Raw genomic sequence first — 16,861 nt, 5'->3', positions numbered from 1 at the left:
AGGCCCGTTAGCGATAATATTTAATGAATCTGTAAACTCGGGGGTGGTCCCGTTAGACTGGAGAATAGCTAATGTGGTTCCTATTTTCAAGAAAGGGAAAAAAAGTGATCCGGGTAACTACAGGCCTGTTAGTCTAACATCTGTAGTGTGCAAGGTGTTAGAGAAAATTCTGAAAGAGAAACTAGTGGAGGACCTGGAGGGTAGTGGCAATTGCGATAAATTAGAACATGGTTTTATGAAGGGCAGATCGTGCCAAACAAATCTGATCTCCTTCTTTGAGAAAGTAACGGATTTATTAGATAAGGGAAATGCGGTGGACCTAATATACCTGGATTTCAGTAAAGTGTTTGATACTGTACCCCATGAGGAATTATTGGTTAAACTGAAAAACATGGGGATCGATATGAAAATCCAGAAGTGGATAAGGAATTGGTTACTGGGGAGAATGCAGCGGGTTGTATTAAAGGGTGAACTGTCAGGTTGGAGGGAGGTTACTAGTGGAGTGCCTCAAGGTTCGGTTTTGGGACCCATTTTATTGAATCTATTTATAACGGACCTCGGAACCGATTGCAGGAGTGGGCTGATAAAATTTGCGGATGATACGAAGGTGGGAGGCGTTGTAAATTCGGAGGAGGACAGGGATATCCTGCAGGGAGACTTGAATGAGCTTGTGAATTGGAGTATCAGAAATAAGATGATATTTAATAGTGAAAAGTGTAAGGTGATGCATTTGGGGATGACTAATAATTTTAGTTACAAGATGGGGACGCATTGGTTAGAAGTAACGGAAGAGGAGAAGGACCTAGGGGTTCTTGTAGACCGCAGGATGACTATGAGTCGACAATGTGACGTGGCGGTGAAAAAAGCCAATGCTGTCTTGGGATGCATTAGGCGAGGTATATCTAGTAGGGATAAGGAGGTCCTGCTTCCGTTGTACAAGGCGCTGGTGAGACCTCATTTGGAGTACTGTGTGCAGTTCTGGTCTCCCATGTTTAAAAAAGATGAACTCAAACTGGAACGGGTGCAGAGAAGGGCCACTAGGATGATCAGAGGAATGGAAAAGCTGTCGTACGAAAGGAGACTAGAGGAGCTTGGGTTGTTTAGTCTGACAAAGCGAAGGCTGAGAGGGGATATGATTGCTATCTTTAAATATATTAGAGGGATTAATACAAGGGAGGGAGAAGAATTATTCCAGCTTAGTACTAACGTGGATACCAGAACGAATGGATACAAACTGGCCGTGGGGAAGTTCAGACTTGAAATTAGACGAAGGTTTCTGACCGTCAGAGGGGTGAAATATTGGAACGGCCTTCCGAGGGAAACGGTGGGGGCGACGGACCTGTCTGGTTTTAAGATAAAGTTAGATAAGTTTATGGAGGGAATGGTTTAATGGTAAAACATAGTAGTCAAGGAAAGCCAAGCAATGGTGGGTAAATAGTATAATGGCTAACGGGGTCGGGCTGGAGACTCTTGCCTATATGCTCGGGGTTTTACTGATCGCCACACTTGGGGTCGGGAAGGAATTTTCCTCCAGGGCAGATTGGCTGAGCCTCTGGAGGTTTTTCGCCTTCCTCCGCAGCATGGGGCAGGGATCTCTAACAGGAGGGTCTCTGCCGATTGAAGTCACTAAAAACAGGATTGGGGACTTCAACAGCAGAGTCCAGGGAAGGGGTAGGGACGGTTTTATGGCCTGCAGCATGCAGGGGGTCAGACCAGATGATCATAATGGTCCCTTCTGACCTTAAAGTCTATGAGTCTATGAGTCCTTACAGAACTGGGCCAACTAACCTAAAAGTGAAAGGCGACAGAGTCCTGTGGCACCTTATAGACAAACAGAAGTATTGGACCATTGTTGGCATATTGTGGGGCCATGCGGGTGCCCATAGCAGGGCCACTGGTCTGGAGGTATATATGGTCACCAAATTTGAAATAATTGTGCGTGAGGATAAAGTCAGAGCTCAGCAACCAGTTGTGCTGTGGCATCATCAGGGATACTGTTCCTGACAGCTTGTATTCCATCTGCCTGTGGGATGTTTGTGTAGAGAGCCTCCACATCCGTGGTGGCTAGGATGGTGCCGATAGTCTATATAGACAGCCACAGGACTGTCACTTTTTACAGATCCAGACTAACACGGCTACCCTTCTGATACTAAAAGTGAAAGGCTCCGTGCATCTTGTGAGTCAACAGGAGTCTCAGGGGCATCTTATGCCCCAGACACAGCAGAGAACTAGCAATGGAAGGGTTAGCAGCCTGCAAATCTGGATGAGTCTCCACCTGACCTTGGGACAATTTCAGCTTTGGGGGGTACTATTAACCCTTTCAGTCCCTGCAAAAAGGTGGTAAGACCAGAGTCCTCATGAAGAGATCAGGTTCCTGGAGCAGAGGATGGCCAGCTGCTCGTATTTATCTCATGTAGCTAGCAGCAGGGGGGGGTGTAATAGAGCAAAGGGAGACCCAAGTTAGGTTGGATTACTGAAAAATTCTGCAAAAAAGTGAGCTGGGTCAGGCTGCAGCCTGGTCTTCCCCAGCGAAGGAGTACAAGCCCCATCGCCAGGGACACAGCAGAACTAGCCAGGACAATGCCCTAGAGAGCAATCCGCACTGATCAGAGGAGTGGGAGAGGGGACAGATGGAGTGGACACCACCCAGTAGGCCATCTCCCTATCCCAAGTGATCAGAAGCTGTTCAGGTCTGACCAGCAGGTGGTGCTCTGGAAGTTGCCCAGGCACAATGTTGTCCCTGGACACACACCTTCCCCCCCCCCCAAATATACCTTCCGCCCCAAAGATACCATCCATCAATGAGCGCTGCGCCCACCCACTTACCTTCAGGCGAGATCTGATTCTCTTGGAGGCTTTGGGAGCCTTCAGCAGCTGGGACTTTGTCCCTGGAGGGGAGGACTCATTGAACACCATGAATGGAGCCTTGGGGCCAGGGGTTGGCTTAGTGTGCGAACGACCCTTGGTGGGAGGGAAGGATTTCTGCACTGGGGTGCAGGGATCCATCACAGGTCTAATGACGATCGGGGGCACCTCTCCATCTGAGTCGCCCAGGACAAAGACATCGCTGGACTTTATCAAAGGCAGGGGTTTGACTCCCTGGTCTCTCTTGGCTTTGGGTTTTGGGCCAGAGGCTGCCACTGGAATCTTCTTGCTTTTACTCTTCAGGGGCAGATTCTCCTCTCTCTTGATTGCCTTGGTCACTGCTGATCCTTTGGTCTCAGAGGAGGGAGTTGGGGGTTTCCAGGCCCAGGCGCTGGAGAAGATGTGGGCCATGCAGCCGTTGTGCTTGGAGACCAGGCTATAGATGGTAGCCACAGCTTTGGTGAGCAGCAGGCTGGCTTTGTGGTACTCCAGACCTGGCAGGCAGGGCACTCTGGAAGACAGGAATGTCAGGCCAGCCTCCAGGAGCTCCCATAGTCTCTTCTCTGGCCGGTGGCCACCCATGCTTTGAGCAGCCACGGTGGCATAGATGTTGGCAACCAGATCGTCCAGTAACCCAAGCATGGATCGGTCCCGAACAGCAGCCTTCTTGCCATTGTGCTGGGATGCCTCCTGCACCATGGTGGAGAAGCGCGAGGTCATGACTGTACAGCGCTCCAGACTAGCCTGGAGGAGACCTAACCCTTCTGCTCTGTTCCCTGATGCCAGCTCCCACTGGGCATAGGAGACCGCCCAGTGAAGGCAGACGGCCGAGAGGGTCACGTCAGAGCAGAGGGAGCAGGAGCACAGGGCGGAGTGGCTCAGGAAGTTCAAACATCTCTTTTTCTTGGGTTTCAGCACTGGGGAGGTGGTCAGGACATTCTCCTTCTCCTGCCTGCTCACTGTGTCCACAAACTCAAGCGACGGGCCCTTCAGGAAGCCGTCCTCTTCCCTGGCAGGCTCTGTACTGGGGCCTTGGCGCTTGCTACCCTTGGACCTGCCCTTCTTGGGTTTGATCTTCACTTCGCTTTTCTGCATCTCTTTCGTTTCAAAGTCTGGAGGTGGAGGAGAAGGAGTGTGGTTAGTTATTTGAGTGTCACCACTTGTGGTCAACCTGTGCTGTGCTATACTTAATGCATGGTAGACTCAAGACAATCTATTATTACTGTCCTTTGTAGGAGGCCTTTTCTCCTCAATAGGACAGAATGCTTCCCACCACTACCACCCCCCCGCCCTAGGAAGGAGAAAGTAGTTATGCAGCCTCAAGACACAATACTGATCTTGGGTTGTAGAGTCAGACTTTTAAGCATGGGACCCCCCAAAAAATTTAGTTTTATTCCTGTATTAACATTTCCTCTCTTTCCAGGAAGCAGCTACTAGACACATTCCTTTACTGGCCAGTGGGAGTCACTCTCAGCGACTGAAACTTGAGATTGGCACTCATAATTGCAAACCAAATCAAGACCTCCCCCTACCTCCAGCCCCTCTGGTTCATGGACCTCAGGGTGTTCTCAGTTGTGTCATTAAAACTATTGTAAGAGACACCCTGCAGAGCAGGAAAAGCAGAACCCTGGTATCTGTAGAGCCTTCTCTACCCCTCACCATCCGCCTCTGAAGCACGAGCTGTACGGCCACTGCCACCAATGGACAATGCCATGGGAAGAGTTGGTCACATTTCCTTCTCAGGGGGCATAAAGTCCTCTTCCCCTCCCCGCTTCTCTCCTTTAAATCAGAAGGAAAAAACCTCACCAGTGCCAGATTCTAGCAGGAACAGGGCTTGTTGGAGGTCTGAGTGACACAGCTCCGGCTCACTTCGCTGCAGCTCCAGCTTGGCCTTCAAGACCAGAAACCCAGCGCACCTAGGAAGAGAAACCCATCAACAACCTGGATCCCATGAGGTAAGATGGCAGCTTGATTAGCAGTCCATGAAGACCAAACTTTCTCTAGGGAATGATCAGCAAACCCCACCGCCAAGGCTGCTTCCTGCTCTGGCAGCAGCTTGGACAAGATCCAACACCTGGCCTCCCCATCTGTGATGGAGGAAGTGGTCCCCTAGGGCTGGCCTGAAAGCAGAGCTGAACAGCTCCCAGAAACATGGAGTTCCTTCACAGGCATTGAGACACGACACTGATGGAGTTGCTTCACATTGAGATAGGCATGTTGTGCCCCGTGAAGGAGTCTTTCCCAGTGAGCCCCTTACCACCGAATGGCCTGCAGCTTCATGGTGAGTTTGAGGGCTTCCAAGCAGAAGGCTTTAGCTTCACACACCATCTCCACTTGGCTGAAGAGGGCAATGAGTTTCTCCGAGCAGACCAGCATGTCCGCTAGCACCTGCCATTTCTGCAGGAGATTTTCCCCTGCATGAGAAGAGAACAGGTGAAAAGGGATCCTCTTTTGCACTGTACCTACAAAGTTAAGGGGAAGCCACTTAGTAATTAACGTCTACAAGACACTGCACTACTCCAGACCATTAACATCATCCAGCTCTTTGCTGGAGAGGCGAGTCAGGGTAGGTCACATGGGAGTTTATGCTCCAACGTAAAGTCATTCTAGTCGATATTGAAGGGACTGGATCAGCAGGCAACCAGCCAGATACCATGGTGGCAGGCTCTGTATCCCTAGCACAACAGCTAGAATTCCCTCAACTCAGTGTTCACTGTTTTTTTGCCCCCTGCCTCTTTAGTGCTCTCTGTGGACACCTGATCATGGAAGCTAGACTGTTGTATATGGAGGCTTAAGACTTTTTTAGTTCTAGGAGGAGACACTAGGCCTGCTGACATCAAGGATGAAGTTAGATTAAAATAGGAAGATATGTATCCATCCACCCCAAACCAGATCAGCCTGAAGTTCTCCACACGGCAGCTAATTCCTGCGCAGACGTCAAAGAGCACAATTTGGAGAACCAGCCTCTTCATTTCCTTCTATGCACAAAAGCAAGATCCAGTTAAGACAACCAAGTCCTCTTAGTCAGGGCTGTTGACGATACTGTCTATGCACATATGCAGCTTACCGTGATCCACAAACTGAGTTTCTGTGACAGTTTTAGGAGAGGAAAGCAAGTCACCGCCCATCAGGAGAAGGAGGATGCTGCGGAAGAGTTTGTGAGCATCAGCGAGAGCAGTCTCAGGGGTCTTCCATCCTGTACAAGGGAGCGTATGAACATTAGCATCATCTGCCTATCCATGCAGACAGCAGTTAATTCCCCCAGTGCCATTAACAGCAGTGTGCTTGGCATGACTCCAGTTATTTGCAGAAACTCCAGCAGAACTTATAAAGCATGCAGATTCCAGCATTCGCTCTCTGCCCATCTCAATTGGAAGGGTGGTGTCACAAGACAGGGAGATCAAAGCAGGCAGCCCTCAACCAAGTGAGGGACATTTTTAGAAAGCGGAGCATCGGCAATGAAACTCAGATAGAAGTTACTTGGACCACTGCTCTCCTATTCCAGGTCACATGCTGATCCCCAGCCTGGGTCAGGAAACAATCCCTCTCCCTGTCTAGCCTTATACAACGAAGTATGCTATGGGAGCGCTATACCTCGAATAGATTTGGCATTGGTTGCCATTGCAGATGGACACAGGACTAGATCCACCACTGGTACATTAGAGTCCATGGTCTCAGAGCTCTGGAGGACCGCCCCAGATTGGTAGGCTGCTCTGCTTCTGCCCGCATAGGAGGGGTGGAGGAAAGCATTTGCCACATTTGTGGTAAGACAGGTAGAAGATGCCCAAGTTTAGCATGTCACTGACCTTGTGGGCCAGGTGGTCATCACTGGCAGGCCAAGAGAAAGTCAGATCTAGGTATCTGAACTCCCAAGCCACCCCACAGTCTTCCAAGGTAGCATATGCCACCCAATATATGCCCACAACCCCACTGCCATCAGAATACACCTCTACCCTGATATAACGCGACCCGATATAACACGGTAAAGCAGTGCTCCAGGGGGGCAGGGTTGTGCACTCTGGTGAATCAAAGCAAGTTCGATATAACACGGTTTCACCTACAATGTGGTAAAAACTTTTGGCTCCCCGAGGGCAGCGTTGTATTGAGGTAGAGGTGTATCTCCCATGCTGCTGAGACACTCTGGACTGCAGTCAGGGTTTTGCCATGTTGCCATGCTCACCTTGTGCCCAGAGCTGTTGCCTGAGCTTAGGTGAAAGGCTGGTTGAAGGAAGGTTGAGATAAACTGCCATCAACTGGAGGACATGGGCTCGGAGCAGGTACCAAACCTTTGAGATCTTCTGCAGGGCTGGGTGTTGGAGGACCTCTAGCAACAGAGTGAGGCCTTCTTCAACCTGTATGTGATAGAGATGAGGACTGAGGGTACAGTGACCTGAAAAACAGGTGTCCATATGAACCAAGACCTATCAATTCAGCCTTACAGCTTGATTCAATTAGCTGTAGTCCATGGAACAGACTGGAGGGGAAGACTAGAAACGTAAGGGAGAAGTTTCAAGAACAACAAGGTCATTGAAACTATTACTTTTCACCCCTTTTGAGGAGGGGATTTCCTCCATTCAAGATCCGTTGACTGAGACACTGCAAAATGGGTTTAAGATCCTGCTAGTCAGGAACACTATGGAAAAACCTCAGACTGGCGGGGGCAGTGTGCAAGGCATTGACACTGCCTCTGCTCACCGTTGCCTGGAAAGGGCAAATCCAGAAATCGCTACCTGGCACCTCCCCCAGGAGCATGTAAGCTAACAGCCTGGCTTGAGGAGGACTCATTGCTCTAAGTCCTCTCACAGCTGAGCAGAAAGGTTTCCATGCTGGCATCCGATCTTCAAAGTTTCCTTTCCTAGTGGTGCCAGGGTGGGCTTTGACTCAAATCCTAAACAAGGTGGATATTGGGCAAATCAAAAAAGTTTTCTATTAAACATGTAAGGGTTTCAACTAAATGGCGCTTTTCATAAAAGGAGTATCTGCATTCCATGGGGAGTTTTGCTTTTTTGTCAAAGACATTTTCTGCCTGAAATATGTCAATTCTGAAACATCACTGAGGCACTTCATGCTTCTACTTTCTTCTATTGACCAGACTCCATCTCCTATGATGCTCCAGGGCCATGTGACTACCATGCACAGGAGGGATGGAGAGGGGAGGTGCATTGCGAGGGTGCATCATGGAAGAGGAGTCCCACCAAGGAGCCCAGTCTATAGGACAATGGGAACTCAAGGTATCCAGACTACATGTCCCAAGAGGCATAGCAGCTGTATTTCAGAATCAAAACTATTACAGCCACACACACACACACAGCGCGCAGAATTTTCTGTGGATGGGGGAAAGCCCCATTTTCCAACTAGGTCTAGTAGATCCATATTTAAAGGTCACATTAATGATTTCTGCAGAGCTGAAGCTTGATAAACAAAGGGACTGGAAAGTAACAGGAGCTACGTCTCAAAGGGTTGTTACCTTATGGTTTGCACAGCACAGCTGGCTATGGAGTATAAGGCACGTTTGCTTCAGCAGCAGATAGGAGTCACTGTTGCAGTCAGCCTTTTGCAAGCAGGACTCTGCTTCTTCCAGGAAAATCTGAAAGGAGAGAAGCCAAATGAAGCATGCGCAGTCCAGGGATTGCCACAGAGTGATTGCTGAATTCAGCTCAACCACGGTCATGTTAAAATCTTAAGAGGCACAAAGCACCACAAAAGCTGGAAGATCAGGATCACGTTAGAAGCCAGCTTCTCCACTGGGCAGCTAGCTTTTCTTCACCTCCCCTTCACCATCCTAGAAGACAGCAACACTACACAGAAAACTGAAAGTCAGACCTACCCAGCGTACGACTCTCCAGACTTGACAGTTCAGACCACGGAAGTTAGGTCAAGTGTCCCCACCCCAGCAGAGAATGGTGCCATCGGCCTGTGTGTCAGTGGCTCCCAAACTCCTTTCCGCCAACAACCCTTTTGGAGTCTGCCTAATTGTCCCAAACCCCTTTCATTTCCAGTAGTACTGGAACAAACCCCGCCAGCGTGACCTCTCATGCATGGTGCGTGACCGACACCATCGAGAACAAAATGCCATCCTCCGTGCAGCAAGAGTGCTAGAATGCTCTTCTGGCCTGGCTCAAAGGACTGACCCCACCTTGGGAACCACTGCTATAAAAGTTGCCTTTTTACCACCACCATACCCCACCCCTGATACTTACCTTGGCCTCACTGGGACTCTCCAACAGAAACAGTAGTTTAGTCACTTGACACAAGGCGCTGGCTGTCCCAAGCCAGTCACCAAGGGCACTGGAGAGCATTCTGATCAGGAGATAGCTTTCCATGGACTGCAGCGGCTGTGGGACAAGGAAAACATACACCCCATCTCTATAGAGGCTCATCCTAGACAAGCCATACATACACCTCTACCCCGACATAACGCGACCCAATATAACGTGGTAACGCAGTGCTCCGGGGGGGCGGGGCTGCGCACTCCGGCAGATCAAAGCAAGTTCAATATAACGCTGTTTTACCTATAACGCAGTAAGATTTTTCGGCTCCAGAGGACAGCGTTATATTGGGGTATAGGTGTACTTTAAAGCCATCACGTCACCCACCTCAGGATGAGGTATTGTAACTATTAAATGGCTGCATGACTTCAGGGCAGCAAGGGGGGAGGGGAAGGGGGACAGGGAACAAACACTCCTACAGCAATGAGGGCTGTGCAAGCACCCAAATAGAGAGGGGACCACAGGCAGCCACAGTGGGAGAGATTAGGACTGTTTAAAGAAGAGACAAGAGCTACATATGAACAGGGATTGTTATAGAGGTCAACCAGGAGGCTCCTATTGACCCTCACAATGAGATTAGAAAAGGCGACACAGGAAACTGACATCATATAATTAGCCTGTGAACTCCCTGCCGCAAGGTACCAAAGACAAGATTTTAATCGGCTTCACGAGTTGAATGTTTATATGAACACTGCCCCCCCCTGTTACTGTGATAAAAGTGTAAGGATATAAATCCTCATGCTTCAGGACATAAACCAACGGCCAAGGGTCAGGAATGAAACCCCCATGGCCAAGTACTGAAGAGATTTCCATAATGGTGTGACACCTTCCTCAGAATCATATGGAACAGGCTACTGTTGAGATAGGATACCCAACTATACAGCCCAATAGGAAGTGCTGCTGTAGGTCAGGCTATGGTCCTAATCTAGGGAGGAAGAAGGATCAACAGAAGCTGATCACTGATCATGTCAGGGAGCACCAAGTGCTGGGGCTGCAGTGCCCACAAGCCACCCCTTGGCTAGAGCAGCACAGGCGCTTGATTAAAACGTGAAGGGTCACATAAGACAACACACTGGCTCACTTTTAGCCACTGGGTCAGATACAGATAACTTTAGTGTGGGTAGCTACAGAGATGCCCTATGGTTAGTACTAGTCTGAACCCTCTCAATGCCACAAGGCTAGGACGAAGCCACCTCCCCAGCCCATCAGAGCCCAAGGCTCCAAATACCTTTGCCATCATTCTGTAGAGCGCTGCCATGATGTGTAGGGAGACCACGGTCTGCTCGACACTGCGCACTGCTGGGACTCCCTTCTTGGCCAGGAGTTTCTTCCACAAGGCAAGGGCATCATCCAGGCACTTGGCCTGTGCTAAAAACCAAGGCATGTAGCTGTTACTTAGCCACCAGGGGTCTGATCCATCTCCTCCAGGGCCAGAGCATCAGACATGGATAAAATCCACCTCTATAGCAGAGGTGACCCAAACAGTTCTTGAGAGAAGGCAGAGGGAATGATTCAATGACCCCCACCACATGCAAGCAGGGGTGTTGTAGGTTTGCAGGGGACAGTATCCAGACAGGCCCAATGTGCTCAACTAAACGATGGAGAGACCACCAATCCCACACCCACTGAAGCAGCAGAGTTCTGGGACACATTCCCCTTGCTCACAATGGGAGCATCCCCCACCCCCTCGCACCCTGGAAGATTGAATGGGAGACCCCGTGTGCCTCACCCCCACCTCAGGGATTTTCTTTCCTGGGCCCAGTGGATCGGTTTAACCCAGACCAGAAGAGTTAGGCATTGCTCCAAGATACTGTTGGCATTTAACTGTCCCGCCTCAAAGAGGGTCCTCACCAGAATCTGCCACCAGGTTGAAGGAGATGCCGTTGTACAGGAACTTGTCATCTTGGAGCTGGTCTTCATAGTTGAGGTCATTGGGTTCAAAATCCTCCAGGTTCTTGTGCCCCTGGTCTCCGGCTCTCTGGTCCCTCTCAATGCTCTGCAGCAGGTTGAGAGAAGCCAAGGCCGTTACAGCACATTGTTGATGGGACGTCTGATAGGAGGAGAGTTTGTCTCTGCTCCATCACCATTGGGTTTTCACCCCTTGAGGGAAGGCAGCCAGTCTGATGGGCCAGGCACAGCGAAGGCTCCCAAAGACAGCATCCCAGAAAACTGCATGGGCACTTCCCCGTCCTTCCTGCTCAGCCATTTCACTGCTTCAGGTGCTGGTGCTTTGCAGCCACTCTCTACAGGTGGGCCACTGACGTTCTACTAGAAAGACACCTGGTATATCCAGTTTAAACCAGGCATAGCTGGGCACACACAGTGCCCATCACCTCTCATTGTGGCTATCAGGCAGTTGGAGAGCTTTTCATTGGCCCCATTGATACCAGGGCTGCCCCTGGACACAACTCCCCAGAGACAGCACCATGACTGCTGTGCCACAACCTCTCACCTATCCTTGCCACCCAGAACCCTGTCCTCACCCCACTACAATGCCGAGGTGGCTCCAGAGCTTAGACCTCCCATGTGGCAGTGAGGTTTGATCAGAATCACTAGCACTGCATCACACTGCTGCCGCCGCCACCTACCTCCTGCATTTTGGATTCGAGGGTGCAGATGTAGAGCCAGAGCATGGCCTGTGCTTTGTCATCCAGGAGCTGCTCCTGGTTCTCAGCATTAACAGGGACAGAGTCCAACAGTCGCAGGGCCTCCCGTACCGAGTCCAGGGAGGAGCTGCAGGAGAGGAGACTGGTTATAAGCCAGACTAACAGCATCTCACTCCCAAGGATCTCACAGTACTTCACAAAAAGGTGGGAAAATATCATCCCCATTTTAGAGAAGGGAAATGGGCAGAAGTCAGCAATTAAGCGACAGAGCTGGGTACAGAACCTAGGTCTCCCATATTCCAGTCCCTTTTCTCACCACTACTATCTCCATAAGGCATGTACTGTACAGAGAGACCTTCAGTCCCCAGGGCTATCGTCTGGCACCATGAGATTCAAACCGGGGAAGTGGAGTCATGTGAAGCCAAACCCCACAATAGTTCACATGAGGGGCAGCCCAACAGTCCTGTAGCCTTAGCACCTCTAGTCTTCTAGAGGAACGCCCCTGTAGGGCAGCGGAACATGAACCTCCCTGATGGTAGGCACAATAGAAAAGACATGGCCCCTTTTATTCAGTAGCTCTCCTATAGGACCATTAGTGTAACGGAGACATCTCCTGCCCTGCACATGCCTGGAGCAATCTCCAGTGCTTACAGGGTGCCAGGTTGCAAGGGGCTGGAGACCTGGAAACAACTTTTGTAAGACACAAGCCGGATCACTAAGGGGCCCCCACGTTTTCAGTACTGCTGGGGAACCCCCACAACTGGCGGCTTTCCCCATGTGGCTGCCTCCTGGGGGAAGGGCGGCCAATCAGAACCGCTGCAAGAAGTGGGTAGCAGAGGAACAGGCAGATGGGAGGGTGATGAGGCCCACCCCACCCGCCACTCACCAGGCGGTCTGCTCCGTGTAGTCGTGATAGCACAGCACCTGGGCCAGCTCCACCAGGTTCACTGCCCGCTCGTGCTCTCGGCCGCTCTCCTCTGAGCAGATCTCCAGCAGGTCGCAGATCACGTTGAAGCGCTCCTGCCCCGTGTCGGCCCGTGTAGCCTTGTAGGCTTTCAGTTCTTCAGAGAGCACAGACACCAGGGTCCCTACATCCAGGCCATGCCCCTCCAAGCCCTCCTTCAGAGTCCTGCAGCAAACATGCAGGTCAGACAGGAGCAGCACTTGGAGCTGGGCCACTCAAGATGGCTGCTAGGGCTCCGGATAGCCCCACCCCTAGCTGTGCACTACAGCACAGACCCAGCTTTCTAGCCAAGGTAGCATTTCTTCTGGCAAGCGTCAGGTTAGTCTTTAGGTATTTCAGGAGCTTTGATCATTAGTAGGGCCCTACCAAATTCACGGCCATGAAATCTGGTCTTGTGTGTGCTTTTGCCAATGAAATCTGTAGAGTATAGGGTGAGACCAGTGTTTCTCATATGGGGGGGCCTGACCCAAAAGGAAGTTGTAGGGGGCGCAAGGTTATTTTAGGGGGGGGGGGTCACAGTATTGCCACCCTTAGTTCTGCACTGCCTTCCGAGCTGGGCGGCCAGAGAGCAGCAGGTGTTGGCCGGGCACCCAGCTCTGAGGGCAGCACCACCAGCAGCAGTGCAGAAGTAAGTGTGGCAATACCATCCCATGCCACCCTTACTTCTGCGCTGCTGCTGGCGGCGGCTTTGCCTTCAGAGCTGGGCTCCCAGCCAGCAGCCACCGCTTTCCAGCTGCCCAGCTCTGAAGGCAGCGCTGCTGCCAGCAGCCGTGCAGAAGTAAGGGTAGCAGTACCGCAATCCCACCACAATAATCTTGTGACCCCCCCCGCCCCCCAACTCCTTTTTGGGTCAGGACCCCTAGTATTACAACTCCATGAAATTTCAGATTTAAATAGCTGAAGTCATGAAATTAGTGATTTTTAAAATCCTATGGCCGAGAAATTGACCAAAACGGACTGTGAATTTGGTAGGGCCCTAATCATTAGTTACACAGCTGTGTCTATGCTAGGATAGTGACCAGGTTGTGTGTGACAACAGATCTGTCTTGGGGTACTGAGAGAAATATCCCTCCATTTTACAGATAGGGAAACTGAGGCAGAGAGCAGTCTGGCCACAAAATGAGTGGCCAAACCAGGATAGACTCCAGGAATCTGGACTCCCAGTCCCATGCTCCATGAAATGACAGGCCAAATGCTCCCACCCCCGATTTATCCCCTTCCTTACTTTAGTCTCAAGTCTTCATCTCCATTTTTTGTTGCGTCCATTTTGACTCTGACCCAGAGCAACACTGGCTCTGCCATCTGCTCCGTGATCTTGCTATGCAGCGCGGCCAGCCAGAGTGCCACAGACTCAAGGCCCTTCTCAAACCTGCACAGCTTCCTGTAGCTTTCCACCTGCAGCTTAAAGCATTTGTGCAACTGCAGAGAGACAGAGAGCGTGACTTGAAGGAGCAGTTTGCAATAGGATGAACAAGATTCACTTCCACCTAACCCCTGCAAGGAGGCACCATCGGCAAAAGCTTCCCCGTTTCCAGGGCCCTAGAGGCCCAAGTCCCACGTTGCAGCCCCCATCCTGGTGGAGGGCCTGTCAGAACTCCACATCAGCTAGAGGACGGAGAGGAAGTGCCTTACATCTCCGGACACTCAGGGCTGGAGTATGTTGCCTTCATGGCAGTCTGGGTCCTATAGCCCAGGGACTCAAGCGCATGGCTCCCTTACACCAGACCCTCAAGTCCCCAGTGAGCTACCCAGAATCTTAGGCTAGGTCTACACTACCCACCTGAATCGGCGGGTAGAAATCGACCTCTCGGGGATCGATTTATCGCGTCCCGATGGGACGCGACAATCGATCCCCGGATCGGCGCTCTTACTCCACCAGCGGAGGTGGTAGTAAGAGCCGCTGACGGGAAGCCGCAGAAGTCGATTTTGCCGCCGTCCTCACAACGGGGTAAGTCGGCTGCGATACGCCGAATTCAGCTACGCTATTCACGTAGCTGAATTTGCGTATCTTAAATCGACTCCCCCCTGTAGTGTAGATGTACCCTTAGACGGCTACTCACCCTTTCTGTGGACATCTCTGGATATTTACAGGACTCTGCCATCCCCAGCTTCTGGCAGAACACCTCAGTCACTGAGCTGGCCTCCACATACAGTTTCTGGCTGTAGAAGCCATAGGCCAGTTTGAATGCACACGAGGCTGCCACAGCAAACAAAAGCATGAATATTAAAGGCTGCCTCACTACGAGATTACATTACTCTCCGCTCCCCTATGGAGGATAGGGGGCCCACCGCCCTCATTCTGAAAGCCTTGTTACCAATACCCTTGCAAGAGAATCTATCTCCATGAGCTGTGGGACCAATGGCAAAGAGCTTGTATGGAGAGATCTGGATTTTCCAGTAGAGCATCAAGAATCTCACTGGCCTAGTGCCAGCCATGTGTAACCACGTACACTGTCCCCGATACCCAGGCAAGGCAAGCAGGTCATGGAGGCACCATATTTGGTCTCAAAAGGAAGGGTTTGCCTTGGGCACCTTCTGTTAGAGAGCTACGGTTGCAAACTCCCCACAGCCATCCCATCGGAAGAAAGCATCAGTCTACAGAGGAAGTGTAAGCACTGACAGGAGGAGACCCACCGGTCAGTACCAAACTGGTGCATCCAAATCTCCTCACTTACCCAGGTACCACTCCGCTGACTTCAGCTGAATTGCTGGAGATTTGCACAAGTGACAGGATGAGGCCCCAGGAGTTGAGTTAAGGTAGGAGACCATCCCCTCTAGACTAGAAGGCTGTATAAAAGCCTCCAGCCTCACGTCACCATTCTGGTCCCCTCTCCCCCCATTCCCGTTTGAGCATCCCCTAATCCTAGGACTTGCAATGTGCAAGGCATGGATACTGGATATCAGTAACACCCTAGCCCCGTCAATCCCAGGGTGGGCTTTGTGCCGTCTCAAGCCCACACTCTCTGATCCTTCACTGCTCTTTGGGACACAAGATGCTCAGTCATTTCCCTGCAGTGCAGATTTAAGGAAGAGGATAAGTGGGAAGAGTCAGATGCAGAAGCAGGACAAGCACTGCCTGGGACTGAGTCAGGGGGAAGAGGAGGCAGGTCTAGTGGCAGGTGATTTGAACAGAACAGTTGATAGGGATACTGAGGTGGGAGGAAAAGGATGGCTCACGGGGTCTAGGAAGAACATTTTCTTTAGGGTCTCATCAGGAAAGACACTGCAGTGGAGCCACTGCTCTCTAGTAGCAGTGATTACCAGGACAAACAGGAGCCAAGAAGCAGAACTTCGGAGGGGTTTGGGGCAAGAGACAGGAATAGCCGCATCAATCATGATGCTCTTGTTCCGCTCACATGGGAGTCTTAGCATCATCAAATGGCAAGACTTTGCAATACCACATTCTGTAGTTAGCTCCAGTCCAGCAGCAGCGTGGTTACTCTGGGAAGGACTTTGTAATCCAAAGAACCAAGGCCATCTGGTCACAAGCCACGCCTGTTCCGGCTACTACAAGTTAGAGCTTTTGCAGGATAGGGAAGAGCACCAGAGCGATAGCAATGCTTCCCTGCCTAGAAGGGAAAGGTCTCAGTCAGATCTGGCAGAGGGATCTCAGTGGCAGAAGCGGTCAGTTTCTCTTCCTGGCAGCCCTGTGGTGCTTAGGATATTTGTGGGGCGTTAGTGAATGTTGCAACTTTTTTCATGCTGAGTTTTGTTTTGCATTCAGGGTAACGGACCAGATCTTCTCCCAGAGAAGCACAGAACAGTTAAACATTGGGGAGGCCATTCCCTCCCCACAGACAGTAAGCCTTGTAACCCACGATGGAGCGGGACCCTGCTCAGAGGCTCAGGGACTGACCTGTGACATCAAGGTATTCCACCTGGTCTTGTTCAGAGAGCCCCTCTAGTGCATCAAGCATCCAGGTAATGACACTTTGGCAAGAGCCCACCAGCTGCTCCAGTCCAGCCGCCCCTGCCACCTGTGGAAAGTCAGAGGTTTGGGGAGCAAGGGCGATGCAGCAGGAGTGCTAGGACATTTGAGCAGTTGCACGGGAAAGAAATAATCAGGGATTAAGAGCATGAAGCAGCATTCTTCCACTGTTGCACAGCCTTTATCTGCCAGCTATGCTCAGAGGGTCACCACCACACCTGGAGTGGCT

The 16,861-nt window shown here is 51.0% G+C and overlaps 1 protein-coding gene across 5 annotated transcripts in view; it reads right to left on the bottom strand.

Moving 5' to 3' along the window:
- ESPL1 (extra spindle pole bodies like 1, separase) overlaps positions 1-16,861 on the bottom strand; it is a 33,226-nt gene that overhangs the window by 11,077 nt on the left and 5,288 nt on the right. For all 5 annotated transcript variants that reach the window (XM_054012227.1, XM_054012230.1, XM_054012226.1 and 2 more), the window contains exons 5-18: positions 16,561-16,681; positions 14,765-14,901; positions 13,930-14,123; positions 12,627-12,869; positions 11,723-11,867; positions 10,986-11,130; positions 10,363-10,502; positions 9,066-9,200; positions 8,333-8,452; positions 7,046-7,217; positions 5,933-6,061; positions 5,123-5,279; positions 4,672-4,781; positions 2,827-3,977 (exon numbers count right to left, since the gene is read on the bottom strand). In XM_054012227.1, coding sequence (XP_053868202.1) covers positions 2,827-3,977; positions 4,672-4,781; positions 5,123-5,279; positions 5,933-6,061; positions 7,046-7,217; positions 8,333-8,452; positions 9,066-9,200; positions 10,363-10,502; positions 10,986-11,130; positions 11,723-11,867; positions 12,627-12,869; positions 13,930-14,123; positions 14,765-14,901; positions 16,561-16,681 — 3,099 coding nt within the window. The remainder of the gene's footprint in view (positions 1-2,826; positions 3,978-4,671; positions 4,782-5,122; positions 5,280-5,932; positions 6,062-7,045; positions 7,218-8,332; positions 8,453-9,065; positions 9,201-10,362; positions 10,503-10,985; positions 11,131-11,722; positions 11,868-12,626; positions 12,870-13,929; positions 14,124-14,764; positions 14,902-16,560; positions 16,682-16,861) is intronic.

Source organism: Malaclemys terrapin, chromosome 23, assembly GCF_027887155.1.
Source record: "Malaclemys terrapin pileata isolate rMalTer1 chromosome 23, rMalTer1.hap1, whole genome shotgun sequence".
NCBI classification, from domain to species: Eukaryota; Metazoa; Chordata; order Testudines; family Emydidae; genus Malaclemys; species Malaclemys terrapin.
The sequence above is the reverse complement of the archived record's forward strand: the minus strand, read 5'-3'. Positions and strand labels throughout refer to the sequence as shown.